Source organism: Dromiciops gliroides, chromosome 5 (genome assembly GCF_019393635.1).
Source record: "Dromiciops gliroides isolate mDroGli1 chromosome 5, mDroGli1.pri, whole genome shotgun sequence".
NCBI classification, from domain to species: domain Eukaryota; kingdom Metazoa; phylum Chordata; class Mammalia; order Microbiotheria; family Microbiotheriidae; genus Dromiciops; species Dromiciops gliroides.
In genome coordinates this window covers 70,098,849-70,126,595 of record NC_057865.1, presented here as the reverse complement: position 1 = coordinate 70,126,595, position 27,747 = coordinate 70,098,849, and the positions used below count along the sequence as shown (strand labels likewise).

Below are 27,747 nucleotides of genomic sequence, written 5' to 3'. Positions count from 1 at the left end.
AAGAAAGAAAGGAAGGAAGGAAGGAAGGAAGGAAGGAAGGAAGGAAGGAAGGAAGGAAGGAAGGAAGGAAGAAAGAAAGAAAGAAAGGAAGAAAGGAAGAAAGGAAGAAAGGAAGAAAGGAAGAAAGGAAGAAAGGAAGAAAGGAAGAAAGAAAGAAAGAAAGAAAGAAAGAAAGAAAGAAAGAAAGAAAGAAAGAAAGAAAGAAAGAAAGAAAGAAAGAAAGAAAGAAAGAGAAAGAAAGAAAGAAAGAAAGAAAGAAAGAAAGAAAGAAAGAAAGAAAGAAAGAAAGAAAGAAAGAAAGAAAGAAAGAAAGAAAGAAAGAAAGAAAACTTGGCAGTTGGATGGAGAATGGATTATAGAGGGAAGGGACTCACGGCCAGGAAACCAATTAGGAAGCAATAATCTAAGCAAGAGGTAAAGGAGATTGAGAAAAAGAGTGGTAACTGTCTACTTGAAGGGAACATATGAGGCAGACATGGAGATAAAAGGATAACTATTTGGCAACTGACTCAATACCTGGATTAAGGAGGGTGAGGAATCAAAGATAGTGGGAATGTTTCAAACTTGTGAGCCCAAAAGGATGGTGATAGCCTCAACAGAAAAAGGAAAGTTTGTTAGAGGAATGGGTTTGAAATGGGAGGAAGAGAAATTCTTCTGTTTTTAGATATGTTACATTTGAAATATCTATGAAGATATACAATTTCAAATGTCTAATAGGCAGCTGGTGATGTGAGAGAGCCTGCAGCTGGATAGATCTGGGAATCATCTGCATAGAGATGATACTTAACCACAATGAAACTTGGAATAAAAAGAGAGGAAGGATGTAGAGAAGAGAACCCAGGAAAGAAGCTTGGAGCATTCTACAGTTAGAGAAGTATAATATGGAGGACAGGGACAGCTAGGTGGCACAAAGGATAGAAGTGCCCAGCCTGGACTCAGGAAGCCTTATCTTGATAAATTCAAATCTGGCCTCAGACACTTACTATATAAGCTATATGACTGCAGACAAGTCACTTAATCCTGTTTCCCTCAGTTACCTCATCTGTAAAAAGAGTTGGGGGGTGGGAATGGAGGAGGAAGAGAAGTTGGAACACAATTTTTTTAAAAAATGATGTTAAAATTTGTTTTTACATATATTTTGGAAAATAAAATTCTATTCAATAAAAAAAAAAAGAGTTGGAGAAAGAAATGGCAAACCACTCCTGGATCTTTGCCAAGAAAACCCATATGGGGTCAAGAAGAGTTGAACATGACTGAAATGACTGAACAATGGATGATGAGTCAGCAAAGGAAACTAAAAAAGAATGGTCAGACAGATAAAAGAACCAAGAGAATGTACTGTCATGAAATTCCTGGGAAGAGAGAGTGTCTAGGAGGAGAAGGTGGTCAACAATGTCAAATTTTGGGGCAGCTAGGTGGCGCAGTGGATAGAGCACCGGCCCTGGAGTCAGGAGTACCTGAGTTCAAATCCGGCCTCAGACACTTAACACTTATTAGCTGTGTGACCCTGGGCAAGTCACTTAACCCTCATTGCCCCGCAAATAAATAAATAAATAACATAAAAATAAAATAACATAAAAACAGAATAGATAGAATGCTGGACCTGGAGTCAAGAAGGGTGAGAACTAAGAAAAAAGGCATTAGATGTGTCAGATTTGGAGTATCACAAGTAACAGCAGAAGCAAGAGGGCTCAGATTGCCTTTTTAAAATCAAAATCAAATTCATATGCTTTATTAGCTAGAGGAGAAAAGTTTTAAATCTGAGATTTAAAATTTAACTATTGAAAATTTAAGTAATACACACCAACATATACAAAATAAACATTTGAGAAAATGAAATAGAAAATTAATAGGAATTAGAATTAGACCTCCATCTGGGGCCAGTGGCAAGATATATTATCAGCATCTGTAGGCACTCGCCAAAGGAATATGCATTTATCTGCAGAAACCTCAGTAAGATTTCTTGAGGTTTACCTGTAAGAAGATTTTTTAAGAACCACTCCTTAAAACTAAATAACTTGATTGACCAACAATAGGGCCCAGCTCAGTCCTTGTTTTGTCGTTTTTTGTTTTTTTGTTTTTGGCCTTTTGAAGGCACAGGGTGGTCCTAAAAATCTTTATCTCTTTAGGTCAAAAACCCTGAGGGTCTTTCTCTGGCCCTTGCCTCCCCTCTTTTCTCTCTCTTTTTTTTTTAAACTAGGTAAAAGAGGCCTTTTACACAAGACATACTTTTAAGTTGAATCTACATTATTAACATTTATCCATCATTCCTTAAGTATAAGCAATCAACAAAACAATAAATCAAGCCCTAATTTGTTGCATTTGCCAATTTCAGATGTAGAAATATTAATATTAAAAATTTAACAGTCAACTCTTAGTCTGAGTCCAACATACATTTGCCCAAAACCTTCTGATCTCCTTCCTTTCAGAATTTGTTCTTTGCTGCTCTTAGGTGGAACATCCGAAGCTGAAACATTTTGACCTTCCAAAGGTAGGGAAAGTGAGCCACTAGAGGTCCTGGTACTGAAATCCATGCTGACTCTGTGAAGAGAAAGTACAGAACAACCAGCTTGACCCAGCATAGCAATGAATCAAAGGAAGCCAAGAGCAAGCTACAGTAACTCACCCATCTATTGGCTTTCCTGGACCAAAGAAATGCTTTGTAGCAGCAGCTGCATTCAATCTGAGCCCACTCTCCCCAGGCACTAGAGCAGTAGAAGGGAAAGTGTGCCCCTGTGTTGGGTGGAAACATTTATACTTCTATTCTGGCTAAATCTTCTCTTTTGTAAAAGCTAATTGTTATTAATCATTAAATCAACCTCTGGGATTAACATTGGGAACATATTACAATGGGCTCTTGGTGCCCATTTAGCTTTAGAGAAGAACCCCATAATCCCTAGATCCCTGAGAAGACTTAACCACCTTGCTCTGAGAACCAAACCTACTAAAGCAGGTGGAAGTTAGAATAGTCCAGAGCAGAGCTGTCAAACATGTAGGCCAAACTGCAGAGATCCTTATTTATGGTTAGTGGCCCCTATTTCTATTTGAGTTTGACAACTTTGGCCCAGAGCAAAGACTTTTTATGGAATAATTATGCTATATTCTGCTGTGCTTACCTTGGAAATCATTATATTGGGGCCATTTTTAAAGTAAAATAATTTAAAAGGCAAATAATTACTATATAGTTTAAAAAAATTCTTCTACCACTTATATCACAGTAATTAAGTGACCCTAAAATTTGAAAAGGGCACGTGGGTAGTGCAGTGGGTAGAGTACTGATCCTGGAGTCAGGCAGACTCATCTACCCGAGTTCAAATATGGCCTCAGACACTACTGTGTCACCCTGGGCAAGTCACTTAACCCTGTTTGTCTCAGTTTCTTCATCTGTAAAATGAGTGAGAGAAGGAAATGTCAAACCCTCCAGTATCTCTGCCAAGAAAACCCCAAATAGGGTCACAGAGAATCAGAAATGACTGAAATGACTGAACAATAAAGTCTGGGGGCGGGGGCGGAAATGCCACCTGCCCTAATCTGTAGGCCATTTTGCATTCTTATTCTTGCTCTCCACAAACAGCTTAAAATGCCTTTTCTGCATTTTTCATACAAGAAGCCCCAATTCATAATAGGCTTTAGCTTTCTTAAGACTATTAATTCTTTGTGGTTTTCATTGGTTATGTGTCCATCTTTTTTTTCATAAGCTCAGTTTATCAAGAGGCAAATGTGATACAGTGACTAGAGAGCCACATGGGTATGTGCATAGACATATATGTTTGTATATGAATATACACGAATGTGACCACATACATGTACCCATATGTAACATATATATACTTATACTGTCTGCACTTGTATGGGGCATATGTATGCATGCATGCTTTAACCTGTTTATTTATAAAATGTCCTTTTCCTTCCAAAGTTCCAGTCTTTATTTGGAAGAAAAATAAAGACACTCACTTCTTAGGCCTCCAAATTCTTCAATATCCTAGAAATACTTTCTGGGTTTCTCCTGGTAGCATTCCTTACTAAATTAATTGCTAGAAAAGGATAGCAATTGGCAGGTTTGACAGATCTTGGCAGGCTGTTCATCACTTCCTAGTTATCTGCTCCAAGAATGTAGCACACCTCATTAGCTCCTAGTACAGTGCCGGGCCTATAGTAGGCATCTGATAAATACTTGTTGACTGATTAAATGATTGGCAAAATCAGGTTCACAAATAGTTACCTCCATTCCCTTCATGACAGACTCAGTAGCTACAAAAAACATTATAATTACAAATTATATCATTATATATTACATTAACATGGCAATATATTAGTAATAGCAATAGCATTTTAACATGCTTTAAGGTTTGCGAAGCACTTTACCAATATTACCTCATTTAACCCTTATAGCAGCCTAGGAGGTGCTGAGGCTATATCTGAACTCAAGCCTTCCTGACTCCAGATCTAGAGCTCTATACCCAGTACCACACAGCTGCCCCTTATTTCATGAATCCCTATTCTCTGAGAGATTCCATGTTAATCCCTGGGAATGAAAAGATGAAATAAGATACAGTCAAAAGTTTGTAATCAAATCTCCACTACAACAAACCTCTTTGTTCAAGAGTCATTAACAGGTTTCTTCAGACTCTGTTCCCAAGTACAGCAGAATGCCCCTTCAGGTGGAGTAGAAAGAGCACTGGAATGGAAGCCAAGAGGCAAGAGTTCTAATCTGTCTCTGCTCTTACCTGCGACCTTGGGCAAGCAACTCATTTACATTTCTCTTTGTTCATATGTCTAAAGAACGGATTCAAACACGTGATTCCTATGTTAGGTGATCCACTGGATAGAGTAGAGGGTTTGAAGTTAGGAAGACCTGAGTTTAAATATAGCCTCAGATATTTACTAGATTTGTGACCCTGGGCAAGCTGCTTAATCCGTTTGCCTGTTTCTTCATCTGTAAAATGTGGAGAATAACAGCACCTACCTTCCAGGGCACATAGTAGGCATTTAATAAATACTTGTTGATTAATTAATTGATTGGCCATATCAGGTTCATAAATGGCTGCCTCCAAACCCCTCAGGACAGACTCACTACCTACAATTCAACAAACATTATTATTATAAGGAGAGTAAACATTATAAGGATTGAATGAGATAATATTTGCTATATCAATACTAGCTCTATAGTTGTAAAAATTTGTTTATCTTCTATATCATTGGAAGGTCTAGAGACAGAGGACAAAACTGGGGTGATTGAGGAAGCCAAGATTTAGCTCAATATGAGGGAGAACTGAAGAATGCAGATTTCTTGAGGAAAAGACTATCGTTTTTATCTTTATATCACCAGTACAAAGTTACCTAATAATTTTTTGTTGAATTAAATCGAACTATTCAACAGCTAGAGCTCACACCTGCTGCCTATTAGACATCTTGAACTGGATGTCCCAAAGGTATCTTAAACTCAACATGTCCAAAACTGAACTCATTATCCTTCACCTCCCAAACCCTCTCCTCTTCCTAACTTCTTTATTACTGATGCACAACCATCCTTCCACATACCCAAGCTTATAACCTGGGTGTGTCATTGTCGACTTCCAATCAGTTCTCGAGTCCCATCTATTCTTCTTTCATCACATGTCTCCCATGTACCTCCTTATCTCCTCAGCTACTACCACCATCCTAGTACAATCCCTCACCACCTCATGCCTGGACTACCTCAATAGCCTGCTGTTTGTTCTTCCTACCTCAAATTTCTCTCCTTTCCAATTCATCTTCTACTCAGTCATCAAATTGATCTTCCTGCAGCCCAGGTGTGACCATGTCACCTCCTCCCATTCAATAAACCCCAGTAGCTCCCTATTCCTTCCAGGATCAAATAAACAATCTTCTGCTCATCTTTTAAAGCCCTTCATAATCTGCCTCCATCCTACTTTTCAAGTCTTCTTACACCTTATTCTCCTCCTCCTGACACCTTGGTGGTCCTCCTTTGTGACCCTATGGCACTAGCATCCTGGTTATTCTGCACACAGGACACCACTTCCTCTGTCACCTGAGTTGGCACACTTTCCCTCTTCATCTCTGCCTTACAGCATCTCTGCCTTTCTTCAAGCGTCATTTGAAGTCCCACCTTTCACAGGAAGGCTTATCCCTTTTACAAACAAAGGTAAAAACCAGTCTCTGCTCTTAGGAAGCTCACAGTCTGCCTAATGAAGTAGACAACATACAGACAGGAATGTGTGTGAACACATATACATGTGTGTTTATATGCACATGTGTGTAGGCGTCCTAAAAAGTCCTGATATACACATGTATGTGAATATGTGTTTAGTGTTTACACACGTGTATACATGTGTTATATATATGCATGTGTATGTGTGTGCATAAATCTAGATATGTATATCTGTGCATGTCGGTTTGCATGTTGTCTCCTCCATTAGACAGAATGTGAGCTCCAAAAGAACAGATTGGTTTTTGCTTATATTTGTATTCCCAGTGCTTAGCGTATGGTTAAGCGACTAGTTCAATATATGCTGGTTGACTGACTGACTGACTTGCCTACCCAATCTTCTTCGTGATATAGTTTTCTGTCACTTGAGATATTCTAACTGGGGCTGAATGATCACTTCTCAGGAAAGTTGTAGGAGGAATTTATGCAGCAACATTCTATGAGTCCACAAGATGGCAATATTTCCCCAATTTTTTTTCTTTAAGCCGGTGAGGTAGAGTAACTGAGACTGAGTAGCTAACAATGTTGAAATAAAGGAATATACCAGAGGTTAAAAGACAAAGGAAACTGAAAAGCCATAAAGATGATGCTTAACTTGAGGAAAAGAAAAACTTGGGAAATGGCTGCTTCACTCTTTCTTTGAAGAAAGACATCCTTCACAGGAAGTTAAACATGGAACAAAATGAAATACCCTCACTTGGCTGTCCAGAAATAAAATTGGGAGCGCCAATTCTGTGTTTGTTGCTCTGACAGATACATAATAAGGGCAAATTGTTCGATTCAGTTCAATTCAGCAAATATCTATGATAGGCTACAACTAAAATTCTAGAATGGGGGGGGGAGCAAGAGAGGGAGGGGTAGCAGAGAAACTTCCCCTACCCTCAAGGAGTTTATATTTTACTTCTGAATACTGTGAATTCCTTAAGGGCAGAAAGCTGCACCCCCCCCCCCCCCCGCAATGAGGGTTAAGTGACTTGCCCAGGGTCACACAGCTAGTGTCAAGTGTCTGAGGTCAGATTCGAACTCAGGTTCTCCTGAATCCAGGGTCTGTGCTTTAATCACTATGCCACCTAGCTGCCCACTACAGAGGGTTTTTAATTGGAAAAACAATACCTACCCAAGATATAAAACAACTGAGTTACTCTGTTGTTTTATAGGTCCTCCTCAAGGGGACCATGCACCCAGAGCTCCTCAGGAAGTTTTCTAGGAATCCAAGGACATAGTGATTCATTGCTTGGGCCTTTCGGCTACATCTGGCCCTGCAATGGCTCAGAGTTTAAAGGTTTTTGCATTTTAATATGATATGGTAAAACCTGAGTCATCTCTTGGTTGCCCTTCCTGACAGATCTTCTTAAAGAGGCCTTTCCCAGGCCCACCCTCCTCACCTCCAACCCCCCACCCCACTTCTTTTAACTTCCTTTTGACATTACCTTCCATTTAGGTGCAGCTAGAGGGCACAGTGGATAGAGCACTGGCCCTGAAGTTGGAAGGATCAGAGTTCAAATTTCACCTCAAAACACTTCCTAGCTGTGTGACCCTGGGCAAGTTACTTGACCTCAATTGCCTCCAGGGCCATCTTCAGTGGTCCTGATATGTATCTTGCCACTGGACTCAGATGGCTCTGGAGGAGAATAAGGTTGGTGACCTTGCACAGTCCTCCCTCACTTAAATCTAATTCAGTGCAAGTCATGACATCAGCCCAATGTCATGGTCCTGTTCCATAAAGGACAAAACAAAACCAAAACCTTCCATTTATATACCATGTATCTTTTTATATATATATATATATATATATATATATATATATATATATGTATGTATGTATGTATGTATGTATGTATGTATGTGTATATATATATATATGTACTTTCAACATATAACTATAGGCATAATTATTTGCATACTGTTTCCTCCATTAGAATGTGAGCTCCTTGAGGGAAAGGACCATGTTTTTGCCTTTCTTTGCATCCCCAGTGCTTAGAAAAATGTCTTTGGCAAACCAGTATCCCATGGTAGACATGTGCAGGGTTGGGACTTATTAAATAAAAGGTTATGGAAGTCTTCAGTATTGCCAGGGCAGTTTCCATGGTTGGTTTTAGTAGCAGCATTGGCAGATACAGGAATAATTAGCAATGGAAGTGGTAGACTATAGAAACAAAGACTGTCTTCTGAGAATAGTGGTAGACATCTGGCCACAATATGCTTCTCAGTCTTGCAGATAAAACAATATTAACGCATAGCAAAATATAGTAGACACAATAATTGCTCACTGATTTGACTGACAGGTTAGTATTGTGTTCCCACAACTATCATGAAGGTATCTTTAGAACCTAGAATGACTAGCAAGTTAGGGTAAGACTAACCAAAGACGGGGGGGGGGGGGGGGGCAGTCATGAACTGATGCTTAAGAACAGTGAAAATCTGTTGAACCTCAGAGATTTAATCAGTATGGAGAACTGTGGCAACATGCTATTATGAGAAAATAATTATTAATAACAGATTTCTTGGGGGACCCAGGGATCAGTTTCTCAGTGCTTTCTCCCCCCCCCCCCCCATGCCAGAAAGTTCTGCTCTCCTGGTCTGGAACAAACCCAAGGAAACAAAAGAAATGGAGACAGACTCTTCTGTCTAGCTCAGTGAAGGACCATGCCTAGATAATGGACTTTGCCTTAAGCAACCTGAGTGAGGGTCTTCTCCCTGATATCGTCTGTAGATTTCATTTTAATTCAGACCACCCTCACGTCATGTCATTCATCCAATGGAATTGAATGATGCTATCCAATTAGCTTTGATCAGTGTATAATGACCCACCTCTATCAAAAGAGGATAAAACCCTTGAGCACTCCAGGAACTTTCTCTCTCTTGGCTGGAGCTTGGCTCTCTGGCTTGTAGGTCTTCTGAACTCTCTTAGGTATCCTTGGGACCATGTGCTGCCTCTTGGAGCCAGTCTGGTTCTTTGGGGGCTTTTCTCCTGCTCTCCATAATAGCCATGGTGAAGCTCTGTCTACCACGCTGTCAATCCTCTACTGGGTGTGTGTGTGTGTGTGTGTGTGTGTGTGTGTGTGTGTGTGTAGGTGTAGAGATAGAAACATACGTATACATACATATACATATGTACACATATATATTCTTACCTAAAACTGATAGAGCAATATCAATTATTTTTTAAAACACTGTAGAAGCTTTTAGGTAAGTATATGGCAGACATTATCACACTCTTGCTAAGAGGAGCCATCCATAGATAGGCTATTATCTATGGTTACTGGAGTGGATCAGGACATACTCCAGATAGGATTTCCTTAATCAAAGGAGTTCTAATAAAAGATAGAGCCCTAATAAAAAATTTATAGGAAAAAATGTTATTTAAAATTCTTTCTATAATATGTTTCAAATCTCTCTCTTCCTTTCCAATCCTACTGCTACAACCCTAATTCATACCCTTATTACTTTACTCCTGGACTCCTACAATAGCCCTTCGATTGATTTCCCTAACTTCTGTCTTCCCACTCAAATTTCTTAACATAAACTAATATTCACAAAACATTTCCATCAAATTATTACCCTGATCAAAAACTTCAGTGACTCTCTATTGCCTATTGCGTGAAGTTCCTTTACACAGCATTTAAGACTCTCTAGATCTTACCTTTTTTTAATCTTCTTTTACTCCCCTACACAAACACTGCACTCCACCTCTGTGCTTTTGACCAAATTACTGAAATGCCCTCTTCTCTCCTTTCTACCTGCATATCCTTTAAGGCTCAGCTTGTCACACTGAGCTTGTCACGGTCACAACAAATTTAGCAACTAGCAAGGAGAAATGCCTATAAATATTAAGGAAAAAATTTAACAAGAAAAGATTATTCTACAGCTATGGAAAAGAATATCCAAAAAAAGCATATCAAGCTGTAACTCAAACTGACATAACCTGCAAGCCTGAGACTAATTATAAATGGGGGGGGGGGGAATGGACCTCAACAAAGGAGATACATTTCAAGTATTTCTGGGAGGCAAGGAAGCTGAACAGAAAATTTGCCTTGCAGACACCCCAAATAAATATAGAAGGTAAATAAGTATGGCAGGAAGGAAGAAACAAGAAATAAGTAACCAGAGGAAATCAATTTTCTTAAGCTTAGAGATTACTATTTAAAACAAACTAAAAATTAACAATAGGTTAGGAAAAAAGAACAAATAGGAATCATCAAGGGATGTCAAGGAAAAGGGGGGAAGAGAGAAAAGGAGAGAGCAAAGACAGAGATGGATGAAGCAATTAATTGTTGTTATTAAATTATTAAGCACTTAACCTGTGCCAGGCACTGTGCTTAGTGCTCAGACTAAAATGCAAGCCAGCAAAACCTGTTGCTTGTCCTTCATTTTCAAAGAGAACCAATGACATTACAGGGTGATGATTTGACTTGTTCATGAATCTGATTTAAGTGAAGCAGAACTGCACAAAGTCATCAGCCTCACTCTCTCTTCCACAGTCACTGAATTCCAGTGGCTAGACAAAAGTCAGGATTACTGGCAATGGCCCCGAATGCAGTGGATGGCCTTGGTATCTCTGATGTCTGACCAAGCTCTAAGAACTCTAAGCACCTCCTTCTTCTGGTTGGAACAAATTGTGCTCACCTGTCCATTCTGCCAAGGGAAGCCTCCACATGCTAAAGGTAGACAGACATCCATTTAACTCACCAATGTGTTTGAGCTCTATCAGTTACCCTCAACCTGGTCTGGTCTGTCTGCCAAGACAGGTGTGTGGCTATTGCACGAGCTACAGCTTCTTGGAGCCACAGATGAGAGTTGGGTGACAGGTGGACACGAAACGTGATTGAGCAGCCCTGAAAAAAGGCTCAGCAAGCCCTTATACCAAAGGTGACAGTCCTCCTTGAATACCCCACAGACCCCCAAAAGCAAGCAAGATGGTCCAATCCTGAAAGAACTTAGATTCTAATGGCAGAAGAAGAGGTAAACTGGAACACAGGGTCAGGAAATGCAATGGGTCATAAACCAGTCAGTCAGCCAGGAAGCAGGAAGATGGAAATGCCAGGAGACAGAGAAGGTTGGATGTCAAAAGTCTAAGTAAGGCAAACCAGCATGATCTAAATATGTAGGAACTAGAATGGAGCAAAGAAAATAGAACACATGGGATGTTCTTTAGGATTGTATATGTTTCCTATGAATGCATAGCTAAAGTCAAAGAACTGCACATGAGGGAGAATACCTGGTTTGACTCACAAAGGGAGGAAAGGAGGGAAGGAGGGAAGGAGGGAAGGAAGGAAGGAGGGAAGGAAGGAAGGAAGGAAAGAAGGAAGGAAGGAAGGAAGAGGTCCTGAACCATCAAGTCTAAATTCTTCATTAAAAACTCATTCTCGGGGGCAGCTAGATGGCGCAGTGGATAGAGCACCGGCCCTGGATTCAGGAGTACCTGGGTTCAAATCCAGCCTCAGACACTTAACACTTACTAGCTGTGTGACCTTGGGCAAGTCACTTAACCCCAATTGCCTCAAAAAAAAAAAAAAAGAAAGAAAAAAACTCATTCTCAGGGGCAGGTAGGTGGTGCAGTGGATAAAGCACCAGCCCTGGATTCAGGAGGACCTGAGTTCAGATCCAGGCTCAGACAATTAACACTTGCTAGCTGTGTGACCCTGGGCAAGTCACTTAATCCTCACTGCCCTGAAAAAAAAAAATTCATTCTCAGACATATACATCCCATGGTGTGTCAAAAGTGAAATGTGCTGGCTAGAAAGGTAATGTATTCCTTTTCAGTGGTGGTCTTCAAGAAAAGGCTAAAAGACCATGTCATTATGCTGTAGAAAGCATTCTTGTTCAGGTATGGGTTGGCCTGACCACATGGCCCCCAGGGTCCTAACTCTGAAATGCTGTGATTTAGTGATACTACCCCCACAAAAAAATTTTAAAACTGGAAAAGTAATATAGAAACACAATCTAAAATATGAAAAATGTATACATATATGCATATATGGGAATTATTCTATAAAGACATATGACTTATTGACAGTTGGGCAAAATAGCTCCTAATTATTTTGCCCAACTGAATGCCAATAAACTTGACAATCTAAGGGAAATGGATGAAAATTTATAAAAACATAAATTGCCCAAATTAACAGAAGAGAAAATAAAATCCTTAAATAAGCCCATTTGAAAAAAAAAAAAAAAGAAATTGAACAAACCATCAATGAACTGCCTAAGAAAAAATCTTCAGGGCCAGATGGGTTTACAAGGGACCGAAGGGGAGAAGTAATGACTATATCTGAAATGTTAAGGAGGCTTCCAAGTTGTGGCCAATTTGCTGTCACAGATCTGTGAAGCCTGGGAAATACAGAAAAGCATTCCCTGGAAAGACTCTTGATGAATATTCTTATAACAACAGCAAAAAAAGTACTCAAAAATAGGTGTCCTTAACCATAAAGGACATATGAAGAAAGAAGCTATCTGCAGACAGAGAAAGAACTGAAAACCAGAAGTTGTATGGAATAATTTTATATATATATATATATATATATATGTATATGTATACACACACACCTATTTGTGTCTAATGGTAGCCATCTCTAGGACAGGGGGAGGAGGAGGGAGGGAGGGAAAGGAAAAAAAAAAGAAAAAAAAGTACATGATAATTTTATTATATATTTAAAAGGAATAACAAGTTGTATATAACATTTGCAGTTTCGTGTGCAATCATATTTTTATTATATTATGCTATGGAAATGCTTGGGTTGTTCCATAAATGAAACAAAATAAAATGTGATTAAAGAACAAGGATTCTTAACCTTTTTGTGCCATAGCTAGCTGAAATAGGTTTACTTAGCTAGAGCAAGGAGAGAATTTTCAGAGCAGTGAAAAGAGATGCATCAAGGAAATAATTTTGAGTTGAGTGAAGTTTTCTTGCCTCTATGCTGTCCATGATGGTCAGAAGGCCAGGGAATAACTGGAGTATCTAGTGCCCTGGATTCTCTATTTGAGCAATCAGGAAACTAACCTAACCCTTTGGTCCTCTGAGCCAATTAACTCTTTTTTTTTTTTTTTTGGCAGAGCAATGAGGGTTAAGTGATTTGCCCAGGGTTAAACAGCTAGTAAGTGTCAAGTGTCTGGGGCTAGAGTTGAACTCAGGTCCTCCTGAATCCCGGGCCGGTGCTTTATCCACTGCACCATCTAGCTGCCCCACTTTCAGTTCTTTTTAAGAAAAAATAAAAAGCTAGCTTTCATTTGTATGAGGTAAATCCTTAGGATATTGCTCGCCCTGCAAAGCTCATGCCACAAAGACATTAAACATCCTTAGGTACAAAAATATAGCAACATTTTTATGGTAACAAAAAACTGGAATCAAAATGTCTTCTACTAATTAGGGAAGGGCCAAACACATAACAGAATACAAATGTAGTAAGATATTCTTCTGTCTTAAGAAATGATGAAAGGAATGGATTCAGAGAAAACTGGGAAGACTTTATGAACTGATACAGGGTGAAGTGAGCAGAATCAGGAGAACAACTGATGCAATGACTACAACAGTGTAAAAGATAACTCTGAAACACTTAAAAACTCCAATCAAGGCAATGATCAATCATAACTCCAGAAGACTGATAATGAAGCATATTTCCCACCTCTTGGCAAAACAGTAATGAACTAAAGATGCATAATAAATCTTACATATTCAGGTACAGCTAATGGGTAAATTTGTTTTGCTATACTACTCTTATTAGAAAGGCTTATATGGGGGTGGGGAAAATAGAGTTGTGGGGCAGGAATAGGCAAATAGTGATAACTATGTAAAAAAGAAAAAGAAAAGTCTTAATGAAACATTAAAACGAACATGCAGAAGAAAGTAGAAGGAAATCTATAAATGTGACAGGTTTGGTATCATTTTAAATTCAATACATATTTTTCAAAAATATATTCAAAGTTCCTATTTTCATATATATACACACATGCATATATACACATACATATACCCGTACACATATACATATACACGTGTATGTATAAGCATGCATATGTGCATACGCATAGTGCATAAACATAGTATATGTGCATTATGTGCAGTGTCTATGCTCATTATGCGCATAGTATATGCACATGCTGCACATAGTATATGCTATGCAAATGGTATGCACTTATGTGCATTATGTGCATAATGTATTGCACAGTGTATATGCATTATGTGTATATGCTATGAACAGGTCACATACCCAAGGTTAGCCTTAGTTTGTTCATCTTTAAGTTGAGAGAGTTGAACTCAGTGACTTCTAAGGTCCTTCAAGCTCTAAATCTATAAGCCTATGAAGTTTGAAAGAACGTTAGTTGAAGTTCTAATTTAAAGAAAATATTTGTTTATGCAGGGTAAATAAATTACATCCTCCCAAGAAGTAATAAAGGTTGGAAATATAACTAGATTCAGCAAGATGTGAATAAATACAAGGATAACAGATCCATAGCAGGAAATTTAGGGAATGTTTGGAACACTAATGCATTGTTAGTGGAGCTGTGAACAGATCCAGCCATTCTGAAGAATGATTTCGAACTATGCCCAAAGGGCTATGGGGCTATGAATACTCTTTGACCCAATAATACCATTACTATGCCGGTATCCCAAAGAGATCACAAAAACGGGAAAAGGACTCACATGTACAAAAAATATTTATAGCAGCATTCTTTGTGGTAGCAAAGAATTGGAAATTGAGGGAATGTCCATCAATTGGGGAATGGCTGAACAAGTTGTGGTATATGAATGTAATGGAATACTATTGTGCTTTAAGAAATGATGAGCATGGGGCAGCTAGGTGGCACAGTGGATAAAGCACCAGCCCTGGATTCAGGAAGACCTGAATTCAAATCCGGCCCCAGACACTTGACACTACCTGTGTCACCTTGGGCAAGTCACTTAACCTTCAATGGCCCTCAAAAAAAAAAAAAAGAAAGAAAAGAAAAATTAAAAAAAAGAAATGATGAGCAGGCAAACTTCAGAAAAACATGGAAAGACTTAAGTGGACTGATGCTGAGTGAAGTGAGCAGAACCAGTAGAACATTGTACACAGTCACAGCAACACAGCTCTTCTCAGCAATACAATGATCCAAGACAATTCCAAAGGACCCATGACGGAAAATGCTGTCCACATCCAGAAAAAAGAACTGTGGATTCTGATTGTAGATTGAACCATACTATTTCTACTTTTTTGAGGTTATTCCCTTTTGTTCTGATTCTTTCATAATATGACTAATGCAGAAGTATATTTAATGTGATTGTGTATATGTGTGTGTATATATATATATATATATAAAACCTATATCAGATTGCTTTCTGGCTTGGGGAGTAGGAAGGGAAAAGAGAGGGAGAGAAAAATTTGGAACTCAAAATCTTATAAAAACAAATGTTGAAAACTGTCTTTACATGTAACTGGAAAAATTAAATATTATTAAGATTGTTAAAAAGACATATTACTGGGGGCAGCTAGGTGGTGCAGTGGATAGAGCACTGGATTCAGGAGGACATGAGTTCAAATCCGACCTCAGACACTTAACAATTATTAGCTGTGTGACGCTAGGCAAGTCACTTAACCCCAACTGCCTCTCAAAAAAAAAAAAAGACATATGACTAACAGAGAAACAGCTGTAAAGCATTGTTTATAGCACTGATTAATTGCAGAGATATTCAATGTGTATCATTAGGTTGAGCTAATATAGTAAAGATAATAACAGTATCCAAGTTAATCAATAGATTTGGTGCTATACCAGTTAGAAAACGAAAAGATTCATACTCTCAGGTATAATAATACTTTAAAATTATCTGAACTACATGATTCTGAATAAAGAATGGATTACTTCAAGAGACTAGATAACAGTGAACAAAAAACAGACATATACAATAATCTTTTACAGAGGCTAAGCATCAAAAGTCAGTATCGGGGCAGCTAGGTGGCGCAGTGGATAGAGCACCGGCCCTGGATTCAGGAGGACCTGAGTTCAAATCCGGCCTCAGATACTTGACACTTACCAGCTGTGTGACCCTGGGCAAGTCACTTAACCCCAATTGCCTCAAAAAAAAAGTCAGTGTGTATTAAAATATGTATTACATTGGCACTAAGAAACTGCTCACTTGGATCCATGGGGTCTAGAGCACCAAACTCATTCCAGATTCCATATCTAGGCATAAATGAGGTTTGGAATGGGTTCAATTCTAATGGGGGGATCTGCCTTTAATAAGAAGAGTTCTTCTGTTCTTATACTTACTGGCTCATTAAAATGCCTACCTCTTGATCCCAGGATAATTGTGATTATAGTAAATTAGGTTATGGCTCATATTTTGTTGGTTGTTCTTTGAAGAGGACCAAAATGACATTACTATGTTAGAGTCAAGTCAAGTATGAGCTTGGAATGCTTTACCACAGGTCAGGAACGAATAATCAATGTGAACATTTGAGTTGCATTCTCTAAATTCACCTTTGAGCTACTTCAATTCTAATTTGCTCACAGAGCACAGCACCTTCTCTGATGCAGACACACCATGCTGGATGGTCCTGTCTCAGTGTCTCCCATGAGATGCAATCAGTTCCAAAGAGAGACCTTGAGAGTGTCCTTATATCACTTTTTCTGACCACCATGTGAGCACCTGCCTTCTGTGAGTTCTCCATAAAAGTCTTCCAGGCAAGTGTACATTTGGCATTCAAACAACAGAGCTGGCCCATTGGAGTTGTGCTCTCTATGGTAGAGTTTGAATGCTTGGCAGTTTAGCTCAAGAGAGGACCTCAGTGTCTGGTATCTTAGGTTGCCAGGTGATCTTCAGAATCTTCCTAAGGCAATTCAAATGGAAGCGATTGTTTCCTGGCATGGCACTGTACACTGTCCAAGTTTCACAGGCACACAATGAGGTTCGCACAACAGCTCTGCAGACCTTCAATTTGATAGTCAGTCTAATACCTCTTCTCTCCCACATTTACCTTCAGAGCCTCCCAAATGCTGAGCTAGCTCTGGCAATGCATGCATGAACTGCATCATCAATGTGTACACTGCTGGAAAGAATACTGCCTAGGTAAGTGAATCTATCCACAGTATTCAAAACTTCTCCATTTGCTGTAACTGATGGTTCCACATATGGGTGGCTCATATTTAGTGCATTCCAAAAGATGGAGTAAAAGGACATTCAATGTATATGGGATAGATCACACACAGACAGAAAGACACACACACACACACACACACACACACACACACAAATGCGAAACACAGAATCCTTACAATAACAAACTTAAAACCGGATTTCTTAACAACTTATTACTGGTTATTACACTTTGCTGGGAGGCTGATACTCAAACTTCATCAGAATATCAAGTGGTTTCTGAGGTTGCTCTTAGGATAAATTAAAAACTCCTTTGTTGATAATTAAAACCCTTTGTCCTCTGCCTTGAGCCTATTCTTCTACACATAGTATACATCACTACCTCTCACACTCCATAGTCCTATTCCTCACATTCCTCTTCTCTGTGCCAGTGCCCAGACCTGGAATGTCTCCCCTCCTCTCCTCCATCTCTTAGAATCTCTCGCTTCCTTTAAAGCTCAGATCAAGTGCTGCCTCCTACATGATGACTTTCCTGATTCCTCAAGGAGTTTGTACCTGCTTCCTCTTCTGAAATTACCTTGCTTTTACTTTCTATCTACATACATACATACATAAAACATACATACATATATATCCATACACAAGTGTGTGCATGTGTATATGTATAGAGGAAAGAAGGCATTTTGTTTTTATCTTTGTATCTCTAGCACCATTTTTCAGTTGTGTCCAACTCTTTGTGATGCTATTTGGGGTTTTCTTGGCAAAGATACTAGAGTGATTTGCCATTTCCTTCTCCAGCTCATTTTACAGATGAGAAAACCGAGGTGAAGTAACTTGCCCAAGGTCACACAATAAGTACGTGTCTGAGGCCAGATTTGAACTCGAAAGATGAGGTTCTGACTCCAGGCCCAGCACTCTATCTACTGTACCACCTAGCTGCCCATCATGAAATATAGCTGATACTTAACAAATGCCTTTCAATTAACTGGCACCTGCTACCTCAATTTAATAAAGAGGCAGCATGAAATAATGTGTCAGGAGCCAGCCTGGTCGTCAGAAATACCTGGGTACTAATCTTGCCTCTGAGGAAGTCAAGTCACTTCTAGTGGCCCAGTTACCATCTAAGACTCTAAGGTATTGAACCAGGTTCTGAACTTCCTTATACAAGGAGAGTTCTCTATACCAATACAATTAGAGATCTGGTTAAAAAACATTTGCAGTTATTCCTGATGTTTGATAAAACAAATATTAAATACCTATTGTACTTACAGCTCTGTGCAGAGCCCTTGGGAAGATATATAGTTTATGTAAATGCCTACTCACAAGGAACTTGGGGTGGAAAGGGGAGAATCAAGATAAAAACACTAATTACTAGCACATAGAACTGTAATACACAAAATTATATGATGAGTACAATTGCAAGTTATAAAACCAAGCTCTATGTGAAATCTTGTAGGGGAGGCATATACACCAATTGGGGGTTCAGAGAGGGCTTCCTGGAGGAGGTGGCATTTGAATTGGGCTTTAAAGGACATGTAGGGATTCAATAAGCAAAGAGAAGTAAGGAAAAGATTACAGGTCTAGGTAATAATATGAGCCAAGGTCCATAAACCATGGGAGTGCCATGGTCATGGGATACAATATCAGAGTTCAGCTGAAATAAAAAGTACATGCAACTAATGGGAATCCATTTTTTTAAATGATACCTGTCCTTATTTCTTACCTCTCTAGATCTCCTAATTTACTTGAGTCTCTGGATGCTTTTTTTTCTGATTTTTTCCTTTGCAACTCCAAGAGTGTCTTTTCTTTCTGTAGCAACTGCTGCATAATGATAAGGTCAGAACAAATAATCCCAGATTATAGCAAATCCCCATATAGTGCTATGAGGAGAAAAGTCCCCCACCCCACATTTTATACTTATAGAATCAACACAAGACTGGAGGGTAAGGAGGCAATACTGAAGGGACATTTCTTCCTTGGCATTCTTCTGTCTCCTATCTCAAAGACCTTTTACTTTATTTACCCACCCAGACAACTTTCCCATGAACTAAAGGGGTAGAGGCGAAGTCAGGGCTAAGGTACACCTAGGAGGACTGTTCCGTAGTTTAGCCTGATTAATCCAGAAAGTCACTACTCTGTAAGGGTCAATGTCCCTGTCCTGTCCTTCAAACAGAGGTCAAATTTCAACATGTCAGTTCAAGGAATATTAGGCTAGAAATCAAGATATCTGGGCTCTAGTGCTTCCCACCTTAGTAGTAGTGTTTCCCACCTCAATTCAGGATTCATTTCAGAAAGAATTGAATCAAATTTCTTCTGACTTTGGCCCAGTCATTTCCCCTCACTCAGCCCTCTCCTCAAAAGCATCTATTGATTTGCTGTATTACCATTTTACCTTTACCCTGCAGTAATCAGGATCCTTGCATGCCAAATATGATGAAACAACTGACCTAACCACCCAAGAATAATTAGTTAAAACAGGCAGCTATCACATGTCCTACTTCCTCTGGGAGTAGGCACTTTCGCCAGCATTGGCTGACTCCATGGTATCCTGGGGTGTCCTAGAGACACACAGCTACTAAGAGTTTGAGGCCAAATTCAGGTCTCCTTGATGCCAACTCTAGCAATTTACCTACTGCACCTAGGTGTCTCAATAAGCATTTATTAAGCACCTTTTTTTGTTTCAGGAAATGTACTAGGTACTGGAAATGCAAAAAAGGTGTCTCTGGAAAGGAGAAAGGACATGTACACATATAAGTGTATAAAAAATACATACAAAATCAATACAAGGTAATTTTGGGCATGGGGATACACTAGCAGCTGGGGCATTAGCCAAGGCTTCATAGAAGAGGTGACACCTCAACTGAATATTGAAGGAAGCCAAGAATTCCAAAAAACAAAATGAGGAGAAAGGAGGTTCCAGGTCTGTGAAAAGATGGGAGATAAAATAAGAACCATCAAGAAAGACAATTTGTCCATATCACAGAGTTTATGACAGGGAATAATGTGTAATAAGTCTGGAAAGGTAGTTTAGATGCAAATTATGAAGGATTTTTGATGCTCAAAAGTTGAGGTTGTTACCATTATCATTATTATTATTAATTACCATAAGGTGATAGATGCATTTTGTTTACATATCCAATCCAACAAATCTTGTCATTCTTACTTTCACAATATCTCTTGTATACCTCTCCTTCTTTCCACTTACACAATCACCCTTGTACCTTATCACCTTTTGCCTGGACTACTACAGTAGTTTTCTTGTTGCTCTTCCTGCCCTAAGTCTCTTTTTACACCGATCTATCCTTGACTCAGGTGCCCAAAATAATCTTAAAGCTCAGGCCTGATCCCATCACTCTCCCCCATCTAACCACTTCATAATGTCCAGTGGCTCCAGGAATAAATAGAAAATCCTGTTTGGCAGAAGGTAATTGCTTAATAAATACTGAAAAATTTGTTGCCTTAAAATCAACAAGACTTGGGGGGTGAGGGATGAGAGGGTAGGGGGGAAAAAGGGGTGAGATAGACTTGTAATTTCAATGGTTTAGGGGATTCCAGGTGAGAAAATTTCCTCTACCCATTACAGATCAGCTACTGTTCTGCAGCTTATAGTCTTAAGAGAAATTACCTGAGGTACTAAGAGGCTTAGTGATTTAACCAGGGTTGAACAAGCAATATATTTATTAAGTACATTGCCTATGCAAGTCATTAAGACAAATGCTACAAGGGAAAGAGAGTTAACCTCAGTGTTATGAAGATTTGGATTCAAGTCCTATGCCAGCCATATATATATATATATATATATAAAATAGTCCTATATCATGTATTATAAATCATATATATGATGTATTGTATGATATACCCTATGTTGTATCATATATGCATATATGATACACGGCTTGAATCCAAGTCTTCCTAACTCTGAGGTCAGCTCTCTTTTCCCTATAACACATGTGCTAGTGACTTGCATATTGTAGGCATTTAATAAATGTTGAATGAATGAATAAAGGCTATTGCAGATGACAGCAAAATTATTTTAAAGGGTTTTTTTGGTGGGGCAATGGGGGTTAAGTGACTTGCCCAGGTTCACACAGCTAGTGTCAAGTGTCTGAGGCTGGATTTGAACTCAGGTCCTCCTGAATCCAGGGCCGGTGCTTTATCTACTGAGCCACCTAGCTGCCCTTAAAGTGTTTTTTAAAGTTTTGTTGTTGTTGTTCAGTTGTGTCTGACTCTGTGAGCAACCCTGTGGACCCACACCGGTTCTGTCCAAGGGATTTTCTTGGCAAAGATACTGGAGTGGTTTGCCATTTCCTTCTCTGGTGGATTAAGCAAACAAAGGGTCACATATCCTAGTCCAGGGTCACAAAACTGGGAAATGTCTGTAGTTGCATCTGAATTCAGTTTTTCCTGACTCCAGACCCAGTGTTCTATTCACTGAGTCACCTAGCTACCTCCTTTTTTAAGTTTACCTGGATAGTTAATGTTCTATGTCATGATTTTAAAAGCAGAACTGTTTTCAAATACACACGGTAGGGATAACCAAAGACATTTGTCAAAATATCTTTTTGACGCCCTCTTCCCAAATTACTAGTATTTGTTATTATTTTTAAACTCTAAAATCATACTAACCTCTGTTTTTTCTGGACCCTTAATTTTTTTGAGTTCATTCTCTAATATCATTCTTTCTTCTGTTACTATATCTAAATCAGTTTGAATCAACTTGTATTTCTAAAAGCAAATGTTACATTGTTACATAACAATGAAAAATAGATGTATATCTAAAATTATAGGTTATTAAGATAATTAATAATAAATTAATGAGAAAACAAAGGTGTTTAATTTACTATTTTTTAAACAACCAGTTAATTTATCCTCCACATTACCCTTGTTTGGAACACTTGTTACCTAGGTCTATATGTTTTAAATGGAAACATTACATAACATAGGAGTCCTTCAATACTTCAAAAGATCTATGATTTCATTCATGTGGATACTCCCTCCATCAACACATTGCAAAAACCCTGTCCATGAGCAGACTGCTTTCATGGGCTATTCTAACTAAGAAAAAAAATAATCATTTGGTGTCCAGATGTCCTTTGGTCAAGAATCCCTCAATTAGATAAGCTGGTCCTCAGGTTACAGTACATCACTGGGTCCCTAGATGAAGCCTGTTTAACTAGGCTAAACCTTTCAGGGTTTTCACTGTATAGACAATGATTTTGAGAACCCAGGGTCACCTGTACACCATGATGTAACAGAATCTTAGTAGAATATAGCTACATTAAAAATTTTAATAAAATAGTAAATTTGGAGATTGATTTCAAAAATTACCATTTCCATTTAAAACATTAAATCAATGTGTGCCACTGAGAATAAGGGTATCTGAAGAAAACTATAAGGAGAGGAAAGACTATGGTTCTGCATTTTTTGTATCCTATGGAAATCTCACTTGGAAATGTCTCAAAATAACCTCACTGACTTTTTATTCTCATCATATTCAACAGGTTTTGTTGTAATATCTTCAAACTGAAAAAAGTTATTTTTGCCTTGTTCATTTTCAATAGGCTAACATTACTTATTTTATTCATCAGCTTTATCAAGCTGGAAGCATTTAACATAACTCCCCCTCATAAACATAAGTCCCCCTCAAAAAATTATATGTTACCTGTCCACCTTAAAAATGGCCCATATGTGCAGAAGCAGTGAATAAAGAGAACGTGATTATATAATTAAATCATTTTTGTTCTGTTGTTGCATTGGGTTTTTTTGAAGTAGAGTTTGGGAAACGGCTCATTTTCATGCACACGAGTATCATTAGTTAGTCAAAGTATCTTTTCCAAACACCTTTCACCTTTTGAGTCTTTTAAAATGAACATAAGCTGTTCTTAAGAACCCCATTTTCATTCTGTAGCTCCCTGAATCTCAGAGGAGTCTAAGGAAGTCTATGAAACTCTTCTAAAATAGCTCCAATATGAGGAAATTGGACTCAGAAGTCTTTAAGGTCCCTTTGAGCTCTAAATCTATGATCCTATGGTAGCATCGAGGAAGAAATTCAAAATATATTCAGACAGAGATTTCATTTCTTCAAATGAAGTTTCATGAAATAACAGCTAGGAAATATAAGTGGCACTGAGAAGATAATCACATCTTATATCAGCAATGTGTAGTTTCTAATATATGTCATGGAAAAACAGAATTTGCAGCCTAAGAAAAGGAAAAGGAGACAGATCCATGATTAAAGAAGACATTGTAGCAGATTAGAGAAATTTTACATTGGACTTAACATGACATTAACAGTATAACATGCTTTACAAATATTCTGAATATCCTGATTTGGTCAGATCAGAGGTTCATCCATGTGTAAAATTTAGCAAGGTGAGAAATAACTTTTCGTACAATGCTTAAATTTAAATTTCCAAGTGGCTCATTACTATATAATTTACTCTTCCAAATATACTCCAATATAATTATAGGGGATGGGGGGGACAAAAATACCCTATATTGTTGACATACTCAGCTTTTATTGCATTAGAATGTCTGTTGTTACCCTAGTTAATAGCAATAAACTTGTCTCACCAGAACTAGTCACAAATAGAAAAATCTACGAAACAGTACGAAACCCATACATAAGACTACAGTTTTCTAGGGAGTGTGGTTCAAAGTCAACAAATCCACTTGGACTGGTTACCAATCAGGTTTATAAATCACAAGAATCTATAGCTGAATCTTTTAATAATGAGATGTCAAGCCATTCCCAGGAATTCTTCCAAGACAGAACTTACTCCTAAGTTACAGAATCACAGAACCTTGGGGTTTGAAGGAACCTTAGAATCATCTAGTCCAACCCCCTCATTTTACAGAATAGGAAACTGAGCTCTGTTGGTATTTGCTCTGATTATCTTGGGCCACAATTCTAGCACTGTTAGAAAGTACAAACCCAAGATTAGAATTGCAAAAATCTGAAATTTCCTAGAAAAATCAGTTAGGATGGAGAAGTACTATAAAAAACCTCTATCTAAATGTGAAAGAAGAAGCTATCTCAAAGATATACACATAGCTGAATCAAAAGTTTTCACCTTAAGATCTGAACAGGAAGCCTGTTGTTAATTTAAACTTTTGTGAACTCAAACCTTGCATTTGCATCAGATTCTCCTCAATGAGGGAAAAAAGATTATTCAATTTTTTCCTACTTGTGCTTTCCAGGATCCTGCCAACTTCACCCCTTATGCAAGCTTGGAACATCAAACAACATCAAGTAATCGTTCTCTTCACCAATAGAGTCTTATGAAAATGCAATGCTTGAATTGTAGACTCCACTTTTACTGCTCCAACATCTATATTGCCCTCTTGATGGATCTCTACCAACTCACTACCTCTTGTGTTTTATAGCAATTCTAAGAACTGCTGAATTTATCAAGGGCAGGGTGCTGCTGATACATTTACTACAGGAAGCAGACAATTTCAATTTGAAAGTAAAGCATACTTACAAACTCAAGATTATCTAGTTCATTCATTATTCTGGAGAGAAAAAAATAATTTTGTACGTGAGACATATTTTCCAGTAATAATTGTTGCACAAAACCCAAGTTTATATAAAAGTTAATATTCTAAATTAAATTTAAATGTGCTAACATTTAAGTAATTAGGTTTCTTAATCAAATTTGTAGACTATTCTTAGTGTTCTTTTTCTCCTGCTTTCTCCTATTTGCAGCCTAACAAACAAGTAAACTTACTAACACTCCTGATATAATGATGTCAGAGGGTATATAAAACAGTCAATACTTAAATTGGACAATTTTACTACTTCACTGATAAAAGTACTAAAATCATCTATTGGTATATCTTAAGTGTCATATGTGAACTTCAGTGCTATCTCCCATTATCTTTCAATAACTAAAGTTGGTTTATTGGTATGTGTGTCTGGATTTGTTAAAACAGTATATTAAACTCCAAGTCATTAATTTGGTCCCTGTGTGTTCCAGTTAGGAGGACATGGTTACATACTGCACTTCTAACTTCTTGGTCAATTGTGTTGATCACATACAGAGTACAGGGAACACAGTATTGGATTAACTCCAACAACTACCTGCATGATGGTCACTTTCCACCCTCTGAATTTCTCCTTTTCCACTTATGTTCCTATTTGACACTGATCAGTCTCCTTTGAATCCTAGACAAACCTTCTCGTTGCCTGACCTCCAAAGGTGAGATCTACATCTTCTCGTAAGTTCTTTCTAAACTCCTACTTTGCTCTGAGATATTTTGCACCTGACCATAGGGGGAAAATGTCAGAAGGGTACTTCCAGTATTCTTCTCTCCATTTATCCTTCCTTTGGGGTATGAAACCAAAGAAATAGTGAATGATTCACTATATGGGGCATTGTTTTTTATTTCTGCCTGAACATTTCCTGGTTGTTTTATTGAAGGGACTTTCCATATTCCCAGTACTTCTGTATCTAGGGTTGGGTGACAAATTGGCAATTTGGGTTGCCTATGCAGGGACTGCTGTGACTATATCCACAAAGGCAAGAGACTAACAAACTATAACTGCTGTTATGTATCTTTCCAATAACCACATCAATAAATTCCTTGCATAGTTACTTAATGCATTTCTTTGGGTTTTTTTTGTTTTTTGTTTTGTTTTGTTTTGTTTTTTTGGTGAGGCAATTGGGGTTAAGTGACTTGCCCAGGGTCACACAGCTAGTAAGTGTTAAGTGTCTGAGGCCGGATTTGAACTCAGGTCCTCCTGACTCCAGGGCCAGTGCTCTATCCACTGCACCACCTAGCTGCCTCACTTAATGCATTTCTTAATGCAGAACACAAAACTGATTGGTCACACTCAGAATGAAAACACAAAATATAACTCAGACAGGTATTTCTTTTTTCATCCCAAGCCTATGAAACTAGCAAAAAGAAGTCTCTTCAAAGGCAAAGGAAACATAAAACCTGAAGCCTCTGGGAAATGTATGCCTGCACACATTTTCTAGCTTCACCAAGGAGCACTGATTGTTAACGCTAGTCACTTCTAGGGAGCCTTGGAAACCTGCCTATTATACTTAAACTGCATTTTCACACAATGTACCAGATAAAATCTGACCAAGGGGAAAATACAGTAGACTTAGGTGCCTCTTTTAACCTAGAATAAGTTTGTATTTCTGTTTACAGCTGTCATATCACACTATAATGATTACACTTTAAGCTTACAATCCACTAACTTCCAGATCTTTTCTTTTTCATGAGAACTTTTTCTTACTCACAGAATCACAGAATTTGAAAGTTGGAAGGAACTTCATCAGCCACCTAGTCCAATATACACACAAAAGAATCACCACTATAGAATAACTAACAAGTGGTCCCTATAGTCTTTAAAAAAAAAAAAAACTAAGGAAGAGGAAACTGCTTCCTCTTGATTTCTACTTGCAGAAGTAATTTTTCTCTAATCTTCCTTTCCTTTCCCTCCCTAGTATATTCCTCTTCTCTTCTCTTTCAATTCTTTTCTTATGATCATAAAGACACAACAGAATCAACTAGGCCTTTTAATTAGAAACCCTCTATGTCCTGAGTAAGTTATTCTTGGCTGTAAACCTACATTCTTTGCCTTACAGAATATATATCATATTACAAGTTCTGTGCTCCTTAGTAGTGGTGGCTACTAAATCATGTGTGATCCTGACTGCATTTCCTTGAATTCTTTTACTGCTTGCAGTACTTCTTCATTGAGTTGGAAACTATGGATCTTGGCTATCACATTCCTGAGAGTTTTCATTCTGGGATTTCTTTCTACTTTCACTTTGTCCTCTGGGATATCCAAGAGTGGAAAATTTGGCTAGCACCATTTGTGAAGAGGGAAGTGTTTTTACATGAGCTTTTACACTGGCAGTCTAGAGAAAAAATCTCAGATTTTCTGGACCCAGGAGAAGCAATTACCTGTGAGACAGCACTGCTGACTCATCTCTACAGGATTTTGTTTTAGAATGTCTTTTCACCTTGGACGCTCATTCCACCCATGGGCTACCTCTCACACTTCTCTCACACTGGAAGTACTCTCTGTTCCTGTGATCTCTCCCTCTGACTGGCTGGTTCCTCCCAGAACCTCCAATTTAAGGCAGTGACCCAGACCAACAATCTCTTTATTGCTTCTCTAGGCTATACTACTGAGTTGCAGGACATTCTCCACCATTTCTTTCCCTTCCCCATTCCCTTCACTGATTTTCAGCTTCTTTTTATATTTTCAGATTCTCCCATTAGATAAGACTATTTGTATTTTTTCATACTTCCAGCCCTTAAAACAGTGTCTAGCACTTAGTAAATGCTTATTGACTCATTGGTTCTTCAAGATCTAGGCAGTTCATGACTTTTTGAAATATAATATCTGTTCTTTTTTCAGTCATGAATTTCAGATAGTACACTGGCTCTTTTTTTAATCTGCACATTAGTCATGTTGTGAAAGAATCACAACAAAGAGAAAAAATAC

General features: G+C 38.3%; 1 protein-coding gene across 1 annotated transcript in view; it reads right to left on the bottom strand.

Annotated features, from left to right (window-relative positions):
- The window catches only part of CCDC7 (coiled-coil domain containing 7), a 108,004-nt gene that overhangs the window by 19,742 nt on the left and 60,515 nt on the right, over positions 1–27,747 (bottom strand). Inside the window, exons 11-14 of the mRNA XM_043965647.1 lie at positions 24,761–24,791; positions 21,903–22,001; positions 19,000–19,097; positions 2,395–2,541 (exon numbers count right to left, since the gene is read on the bottom strand). Coding sequence (XP_043821582.1) covers positions 2,395–2,541; positions 19,000–19,097; positions 21,903–22,001; positions 24,761–24,791 — 375 coding nt within the window. The remainder of the gene's footprint in view (positions 1–2,394; positions 2,542–18,999; positions 19,098–21,902; positions 22,002–24,760; positions 24,792–27,747) is intronic.